The 10,066-nt window shown below is 38.2% G+C and overlaps 1 protein-coding gene across 15 annotated transcripts in view; it reads right to left on the reverse strand.

Moving 5' to 3' along the window:
* Nucleotides 1-8,934, reverse strand: part of LOC145469112 (uncharacterized) — a 57,790-nt gene extending 48,856 nt beyond the window's left edge. For 4 of the 15 annotated variants that reach the window (XM_081452775.1, XM_081452782.1, XM_081452785.1 and 1 more), the window contains exons 1-2: nt 7,647-8,042; nt 5,329-5,379 (exon numbers count right to left, since the gene is read on the reverse strand). In XM_081452775.1, coding sequence (XP_081308901.1) covers nt 5,329-5,379; nt 7,647-7,737 — 142 coding nt within the window. In that variant the 5' untranslated portion in view covers nt 7,738-8,042. The other 11 variants (XM_081452776.1, XM_081452777.1, XM_081452778.1 and 8 more) reach the window with 6 other exon arrangements.
* Nucleotides 8,935-10,066: the final 1,132 nt, after the last annotated feature.

Here is a 10,066-nt window from a genome sequence, read left to right on the forward strand (position 1 = left end):
TCCTATGATTAGCTATCCAAGTTAAATCCTTCTTGCTTAATTGACATGCCAGTAGCGAAATGTTATTCATTATTGGCTAGGACTCTTTTGGGAAGGTTTTTAAAAACCTTGTCTACAACTATAAATTATTAATCCTGGCAAGAGTATTGCTTACATTTTGAAGTTAACGTAAGAAGTAAGTTGAAGTTCCATGCAGTTTAATCAACATGCATGGAATGGTTGGTTCCATGGCTGGCGAACCACTTTATACAAAGCAGATAAATTATTTTGTAATCTAAATATTCATCAAGCAATCCAATACAATATAAATGTCATTTTCCATATTCATTTATAAATACTTGTTAAAAGCAATACAGTTGAACCCCGGTAACTCGAATTGCCAAAGGGAATAGAATTTACTTTGAGTTATCGGGGTTTCAAGTTATGGGGGTTTTGAACAAAAGACTAGAAACACTTGATTAAAGAGATTTTTATGCTTAAATTACACGTTTTATTGTACGATTTCTAGCAATGTAAGAGCATAAAAATGACGAAACAAAACAAAAGCATGAAATATAAAGTAGCTGCTCTTCAGAATGTTTAGTGCTAAATCTCACTTTAACATTTGTTCAAAAATCTATTCAAACAACAGATCGATTCCAGATTATGTGCCATTATTTCTTTTCACCAGGAAGAACTGTCAAAACTGTTTGTTTACGGACATACAAACATGTGATATCGACAAAGGTCAATTTGTCATAGTATACAAATGAGATTAAATGTGATCTTCCGGTGCAGAATGATATGGCTCATTAGTCCGCAAAAGTGAAAATGTGTAGTTTCAGAAAATATCCATACCTCCCACACGGAAGGGATTTTTTCTAACACCTCCCCACCCCTCTGGAAATTCCAGTTAATCTTCACACATTTCTTTAAATTTTTGGGTCATCCAGAACCTCCCACCCCCCAGGAAATTCCAATCCCTTCTGTGGGGGGAGTATGGATATTTTCTGGAACTGCACAATCAGCTTCGAGTTATCAAGGGTAAAATTACAAAGAAAAGTACCTGAAGGGAAGTAAAAATCTCTTCAAGTTAGTGGGGCTTTGATCTACTGGAGTTTTGAGTTATAAGGCTGGGTTAAAATTACAGTAAATATATGAGGCAAATCCAGCGGAAATCAGTTTTGCTTCAAGGTAGAAGGGAATTCAACTTACGGAGGGTTCGAGTTATCGGGGTTCAACTGTATTTTAATAGATGGCAAGGGGGCCTCCAGAAACCACAGGGCTTGGATGAGGGAGGCCTCCTTATTTTACGAGTTAAAAAAAAAATTAAAAAAAGATATGTATAAATTATGCAGACAATATGCACTAACCAATCTTAATAGTCATTAAATCTTCAATTTTGTAAAAAACTATGAAGATGTGTTTTAAAAGAAGCAAGAGTTTCAAAACGTCTAACATCATTGGGTAAGGAATTCCAAATTTTTTTGCCCTTAAAAAGAAATAAAGAAAAATATTGAAGATTGATTTGACATTGATGAGAGTGGTAATCAGTGCCTCCTCTGGTGTTAGACGAGTGCATGAAGTTATTAGTGAGAAAAAGATTGAGGAATGATGGCAGAAGTAACCACTACTGATTAGGGCTCAACACTAACTTTTCAACTTAGTAGCCAAGTGGCTAGCGACATCTTAGATGTCACGACAATTTCAGTTTGTTTACTAGCCAAACTGGCTAGTGGAATTCGAAAACCACTAGCTAAAACTGAACTTCTACTGGGAAATCAGAAATGACTCTAGCTATGTAAAAAGGAATTAAATCTCAAAGATATCCAAGATCTTTAATTTACAAATGGAGCAGTATGAGCGTTAAAGTAAAGGTGAGACATAATTTGCACAGCATGTTTTGGGAGCAGGAATCAGTCCAGATTTGTTACATAAATAGATCAGAAGACCAACTGAAGCTATGTTGCAGTAGCAAGTTGAAGTGCCTATGAAATAAAAAAAATAATTCCTGCTAATTTGAAAGGCTTTTCAAAGTAAAGAAGAACGGCATTTTCCTTTTAGGAATATCTTTTTTTGTTTTAGAGATATTCACGTTTTTGTATTATGCAAATGAGAAAAGTGATGACATCATAGATGGTTCCTCTAAAACAGCGCAACACTCAATCGAGAATAACTCTAGAAATATTAAAGCAGTGTTCTTCAAACTTGGCACCAGCAATGTACATCACAAAAGAAACAGAATGACACCTACTATGTTGTTGCCATGGGAACACTCTTGGCTCCTGTCTCTTTCCCTGAAAAACCAAATATCCCCATTTGTAACCTTTTAAAGTGGGACAGAGGGTCTTGCTCAGAACACATATGGTTCCCATAATTATTGTCGTAACTCTCCCCCATTAGATTGGTGGGAGTGGATGATCCTTGTTTAAGATAAAATCTGGGAATTTTAGTCTTAATTACTGGTAGTAATCAGAAAGTATGAGAGTGTGTTCAACGCTCTCACTTTAATATATAATTATATATCGTAAATAAATGATTTCACTAGCTGACTTTCAACCTTTGTCTATTGCTAAAATCAACATTTTTCAGCAGCAACCGAGGTTTTACAGTCAGATATGCATAGTGTCAAAGTCCATGCTAGTGAAGAGGTCACGATTTGTTGATACGTTGCGTGACGCTGCCAGTTTCTGTAGTCTCTCAAGTTTCATAGTATATTTAAATTACGTACATTATTCTAAGCTAGCATTTGTAGTCGCATGCTTGTTTCGCGACTAATTCGAGTATTTCCCCTGATGAATAAAGTAGTCTTATGGATCTTGCCTTCAGAGTACTTTTCCACCGATTCCAAACAAAATTTCGATAAAGACTGAGCTATCTGTCGCAACTGCAACTAATCAACAAATGCAATCAAAATGTAGCTGTTTCCCACGGTTTATCATCCCAAAGCCAAGTCACGTTAATAAACAAGGACAATTCCCTCAGATTGCGATAAATGCTGCTGTCGAAGCGTTTAAATTTGCCAAAGTCTAATGCTGAGAGCACATAATAGTGAAGCGTACGGCGACTGAATGGAAAGAAGTCAAAAAAAGATCCATCAGAAAGACGAGCTCACATGGCCTGCTCACATACTCACATGTTCGCCACATGTCTTATCACATGTCTTAGCATTAAACGGTACCAGTTTGCTGGCCGTGACATGCCCCCGCAAAAATCAAGCGGGGTGGCCATTTTGGTGTCCTTACAGGAATGTGGTATTTTTTGGCCTAGAACCGTGCACAGGGAAACCAACTCTGAAACGCCACAGGTCAAAATTAGGTTTACGTTCCACTTCGTCGAACACAACAACAGAACCAGCAGCATAACTGTTGTCATGGCAGTGGCATGACGGGTGTCATTATTTTTCTTTTGTGATGCACATTATATTTCTGGTGCCAAGTTTAACGAACACTGCTTTAATATTTCTAGAGTTATTCTCGAGTGCTGTGCTGTTTTAGTGGAAACACCTATGATGTCATCACTTTTCTTACAAAAACATAAGTATCTCTAAAATGAAAAAAGATATTCCAGAAAGGAAAACGCCATTCTTCTTTACTTTGAAAAGCCTCTCAAATAAGCAGCTATTATTTTTTACTTCATGGGCACTTTAAATAGGGGTAGACTAAGGTATAACGAAAAGATAATTTAGTTTTCGTAGATAAGTAATAAGATGCCCTTGAAATCATACCCAGGGTCTTTTCTACAAATGTGATTTACTTGATATTTCCATAAAACATTTTCATCAAGGAGTACTTCTAAAAAGTTTATGTTCATGTTTGTCCTGGCCTGATATATGCTGAGCCAAAAATTTTAGATTGATGGCAATTTAAGGGATTTTCTATAAAAAGACTTGGGAAGCCAATTACCTATATTCGATTGAATGATTAACAAGTCATTGTCTGCTATCCCAGCTGTATGGAGGGGGTATTGTCAATAGCACAGGAGTACAGGAAGCTAATACTCCTTGATCATTTATTTTGTGTTAGTGTGGATAATTTATCATTCCTCATTAAGCTGCTGCAACAGGTCCTTTAATTCATTATAAACTAGAAATTTACAGATAAAACTGTTGCTTAAGAAAATCTGTTTTTTGAAAGAATGTTTTTCCATATCAACTTCAAGGAATTTTTGGTTATCCAAGATAATTGTGCCATTTTCTACATTGACATAATGCAGTTAATTTAAGGTGGTATGGTACCCTAAAATGGACCAAAAAGTTTGTTTAAATTAATATGGTGAAGAACATCAATTGTGTGCTATTGCCCTCAAGAAGAGAAATGAAATTTTGAAAGTGTTACTCAAAATGGTTGCTATGGAAACCAGCCACAGCCTTTTGAGGTAGTGTTTTACAGTATTGACGCCAACACTTCCTGCTCTTTTACAAAACAAGATTTGACTGTCAAATAAGCATATTGTGTAAGTTTCTGTTTTGTTCTGTGCAATGAACCTAAGTTTTGACAGTTAATTCTTATTTTCAGTGCTTTTTACAGGCTTTATTTGGAAATAACTTATTTTATACCACACCCAGTGTACAAATCATCTCATGTCATGTGACAGACGTTAAAATGTTTCGATTCTTTGGGTTCATTACATCATGACACTATTGGTCTTTGATTTAAGCCCAAGTTTCAGGAATTCTACTTATAAACCTTGCAAAGTAGAAATGTTGGCACGAAGTCAGTCGGTACAAAAGTAAACATTTGAGAAAAATGCACTTTAAGTTTCTTACACGAAGTATTAAGCATTTAACAAGCCACAAATAGTGAGGCGGGGTGCAGATTGGATCTCTGGGGTGGGGGTGCAATGGGTATTATTTTGTAAAAAGTTACTGCGGTTGTGGGAAATATTCCTTTTCGTAAGGGAAATGAATGAGCCTACAATGGCAATTTGAGGCAAAGCTTTTCGCAACTAATTATACCAATCGAGTTGTGCATGTATTTAAAGTTTTTTTCTGAATAGTTTCGTTCATATATGTTAAAACTAATGTATATTTTTGGTCACGTTCTTATAGTAAACAGTCGTTGCTATGGCCGTTGCTACGTGAAAAAACTTATACCACTGTGTACTTTCCTTAAATTTCACACTCATCTAGAGGAAAATTCAACAAGATCATTTCAAAATGTTTTTGACAAGTCCTCTAGGGTCTTAATTCTTGTATTTCCAAGAAATTGAATTTTTCTTCAGCATCGCCATATTTTAGGGTACCATACCCCCTTAACCAGGACACCTGGTTATTCCAATAAATGTTCTCTGATTTAAAAGTGACTTTACTTTTTAAGTAACTTGTAAATAAAACCTTGGACTCATTACCTCGTTGGCTACGAACTGGAGAATCAACTTTGTCGAGTTCTCTTGTTTCACCTGAATACACAAATTAATGTTATTAGTACACATACGGCACTGCTAACAAGAGCTCAAGGATTCAACGTGTTCAAGTTGGAAGAGATCATTTCAATAAAGAAGGAAGGGGAGGCATGAAAGTAGGTATGTGAATTGGTGGATTTGGCCTTAAAATCTCTTGGTTTGGGAACTTTGGCAAAGATTTGGGCTGATTGGTAGATTTGTAAAATACCGTGGATCACACATCGTTAATGGCTGTTGTTATCCAACTGCAGCGAATACAGTCCAAATAACAGTACAAATATACAGCAATATTGTACAGTAGAAAACCTGTTTGCCATATTTGTACAGTAGAAAACCTGTTTGCCGTACAGGTTGGCGCACACACGCAAAACTGTCACACTCTCCCTCTTTCATTGATAAATTTATTTACTACAGCAGTTGGATAATAAATCTCTTATTGGCTGCAGCCACACTAAGAGAGTTAACTGGGTTTATTTTTTAGAAACCTGGTTAAAAATTCTAAACAACTTAACTCAGTTACAGGTTGGTTATAATAAATTAGTATCACCCAACTAGTGGACTAATGCAAATCCTGCATTTTGATTGGCTACGCTACTAGGGGACTATTAGTAATAGTCATTGAGTAGCAAAATTGGCGCCATCGAACGTGACACTTTCTTTCGTTTTAATCCCAAATAAATATTTCTTCAACTTGCATTTGCTAACTTTATTATTACCTTTTCTGTCCGACTAGTTGGGTGATACTAAAACAATTAGACCCTTCGCCCTCAAGGGCCACGGGTCAATAGCCCATTCGGCTTTGCCTCATGGGCTATTGACCTGTAGCCCTTGCGAGCTACGGGTCTAATTGTTAAATAACAGGGTTATATTTTATGAGCGGCCACACTGAAATGGGTTATGAGGTGGGTTAAACTCAATTGACATCATGAGATAAACCAACAAAATGGCAGACTTCGAGGACCCTGTTAGGTCTGTTGTTATATTCTCGATTCTTTTCCTTTGTTTTTGTTTCCTTTCTCTCCACTCACAGCTAAGGCAGTCCCTCTTCCTTCTAATGCACACTACGCAAATTTCTAAGGCAGTTCTTTCAAACATGATGTTAACTTCAAGTAGACATTAGAGTGTTCTCCATCACTGTCAAATCGTCCGCGAGTCTGGATATATCCGAGAGACCAGCGATGGTTTGGGGAAATCCATAGGAATCCTGCCATGCATGACTTTTTTAGCGAGCACTTTCGAACGAGCTTCGATACTTTTCACACCCTTTGTCATACTCTGTCGCCATTTATGGCAAAGAGAAACACTCGCTTCCATGCAGCGCTGATCAGCCTGCTGATAAGAGACCACTAACCTGGGTTAAAGCATGGTAAAAGGTGATTTAAAATTGACCTAACTCGGTTAAAAAGTCTATTGTTCATCAATTAGTTTCCATGGTAACAATAAAAGCGGTTTAAGTTCCATGAACAGCCGAAATTAGTGGCTGCATCACAACTTTTCGGTAACCCGTTAACCGTAATTAATTAATTAGAAATAATCCTAGTGCGGCCGCGGCCATTAGATGTTTGGTGTGTAGTATCGCTGTATATTTTAACTCGAGAGAGGAGTTTGGTTAAAATCTAAAAACTGTAGAACGGAAGAAAAACTTGGCCCGGATAAACACTCATAACCAGTAAAATTGCACCAAGGAAAGTTAGGGAGTAAACAGGATTCGGATTAAGCCCCGGCCAAACGATCGCAACATGTCAACGCAACTTATCGCAACATTGTTGGGCGCAACATGTTGCGAGCTTTTGGCCACCGTGTTGCGACGTGTTGCGACATGCTAGGTGTTGTTGGCTCAAATCAAACTTGAGCCAACAACACCCAACATGTCACAACACGTCGCAACAGGGTGGCCAAACGCACGCAACATGTTGCGCCCAACAATGTTGCTATATGTTGCGTTGGCATGTTGCCTCGTTTGGCCGGGGCTTTATATTCGAAAGGTGACAAAGTTGGATGACAAGATGACCAATCGCGCCGATCGAGAAGTCGCTCGAAACAATGGACTGGTGTATCCTGCTTCGGTGTACGTTCTCAGCTGTAACCAGAACACTGATATCTGTGTTATTCATACAAAGATTAAGAGAAAAGGAGGCCCACTGGGACCATAGCAGTAAACTAAATAAGAGAAAAATTCATAGATTTGTTCCCCTGTCACAAAGCTAATACCTCGCTTTTCAACCAAATTTGGCTTGCAAATTGAGTTTTTTAGGTTTAGTCACCTGTTTGTTTGTCTTGTTTGAATTTATTCGCTGATCCAGTACTGATTTCAGTGAGAGTTTGGGAAGCTGGTTGCTTGATGCCGCTCCACATCTTGGAGGAAACGTGAGGCCTCAAACCCTGACGAGGCCTTGACGCAACTTTAGCTCTTCTTCCGCCTCAGGTTCCAGGCCTAAATCCTGCCGGCTAGAGGTACGCCCGAGGAGCACTAGTGACGAGTTTCCGAGTCGAGCGAGAGCGATTTGTCGGTGTCACATTGATTTGGGTATGCCCGAGATTTGGGTACCCCCCGTACCCAAATCCCTAGTGTTTTGGATACCCAAAACACTGAAAGTTTAAAACTGGGACAAATGAAATCATCCACAAGTCTGCTCAAAACCCAACTATCTTCTTGCGAAGCTTTTTCTCAATAAATTAAAGCATTATTTTGCTTGTAATAAAGACAATACGTCGCTGAAAACAGTCGCAATTCATAACAGATTGTCTGATCCGAGTCCGCAGTTATATAAACGACATACAAAACTGGATTCACGCGCCAAAGATCCTTGTATGAACATGCGCTTGGTGCCTATCGATAACCCTTGAAAAGCACGTTATTTTAAACAAGAAAGGCGCATTCTAAACCTCGGATAGTTCGGCGACTGAATTTAATCAATACGCGAGTGAACACACTGAGATACGGTCGTCACGCAATATGCACACTGGTCTAAAGCTGTGACTAACCTCTGTGTATGTTGCCTGTCTGAAATAAACTTTGTCTGACTTTCTTATTCATCGCTCTTTCCTTGACCATCCCTCGTATTAGATTTTGCCGGCGAACAGTTCTCTATGTCATTAAAGGAGTTTTTTTTGCTTCGGAAACAAATCCAAAATAAATATAAATAAAGCAGACAAGGCTTAAATCAGTCTTTGGACAAAGAGTAACAATTAAAAGTAGGATACCCAAATCCCTAGTGATTTGGGTATCCCCTTCCGAAGTGTTGGCTTGCAATCATTTATGTAATTCAGGGTAGCCAAATCGACCGAAGATAAAAAGGCAAAGCAAACTTAAAAAGAGGAAAGGCATTCAAGGGAGGAAAGGACTAGAAATGCCAAAATGTAAGGGATAGCCAAATCCCTGGTGATATTGGCATCCCCTTCCAAAGAGCTTGTTTGTCCTTGTTCCTTTAATTCAGGGTAGCCAAAACAAACGAAGATGAAAAGGAAAAGCAAACTTGCAAAGACGAAAGTCATTCCAATGAGGAAAGGACTAGAAATGCCAAATTGTAAGGGATACCCAAATCCCTAGTGATATGGGTATCCCCTTCTGGAGTGTTTGTTTGACCTCGTTTTTTTAACCCTTTGAATACCAACTACGCATATATGCGTAATTAATGGTCGTGCTCTTTGTACCACTTGTGACGTCATCAATTTAAATGTCAGCAGATATTCTTGATAAGCAGAAAGCAGTACTAGGCTAGGCCTTTCCGAACAATGGTCAGGTTTAGATATCGACGACATTCCGACGTCGCAAATTGAAAAACAACGTTATCAGTTTTCGTGCAAAAACGGTGGTAAAATGGTCCATTACGCCTATGATTGATCAAGGTCCATTTCTAGGCTTCGCCCGTAATTAACATCCAACTTTTCACGGCAGCCAGAAAGAACATACAATGCAAACGGTAGCCAGTGTAAAAGGGCCGAGAAAAACAGAAAGGAAAGGGGCAACAAACAAAATTGAGAACGGTTAATGGCAAAAAAATAAAAATAAAAAAAGTTTGGCTTATGCGCATGCCCGGAATTGAAATTTTGCTCAATTTTGTACCGAAACCTCGAAAATCTCTCCTTTTTGTAAAAAAAAGCTTTCTTGGCAAAACTTAGGCTTATTTAGCGTCATGGCAGCTAAAAAACCTGACTAAACGGTTAAAAACGTATTTTTTGGCGAAAGTTTGGTATTCAAAGGGTTAATTCAGGGTAACCAAATCGACCGAAGATAAAAAAAGCAAAGCAAACTTACAAAGACGAAAGTCATTCCAATGAGGAAAGGACTGGAAATGCTAAAATGTATGGGATACCCAAATCCCTAGTGATATGGGTATATCCCCTTCCAATATCTTTGTTTGTTATCGTTTCTTTAATTCAAGTCTTTGTCTTTTCCTCATTGGAATGACTTTCGTCTTTGTAAGTTTGCTTTGCTCTTTTATCTTCGGTCGATTTGGTTACCCTGCATTAAAGAAACGATAACAAACAAAGATTTTGGAAGGGGATACCCATATTACTAGGGATTTGGGTATCCCTTACATTTTAGCATTTCTAGTCCTTTCCTCACTGGAATGACTTTCCGGCTTTGTAAGTTTGCTTTGCTTTTTTATCTTCGGTAGATTTGGTTACCTTGAATTAAAGAAACAATAACAGACAAACACTCTGGAAGGGGATACCCATA

The sequence above is a fragment of the Orbicella franksi genome, chromosome 15 (genome assembly GCF_964199315.1).
Source record: "Orbicella franksi chromosome 15, jaOrbFran1.1, whole genome shotgun sequence".
NCBI lineage: Eukaryota > Metazoa > Cnidaria > Anthozoa > Scleractinia > Merulinidae > Orbicella > Orbicella franksi.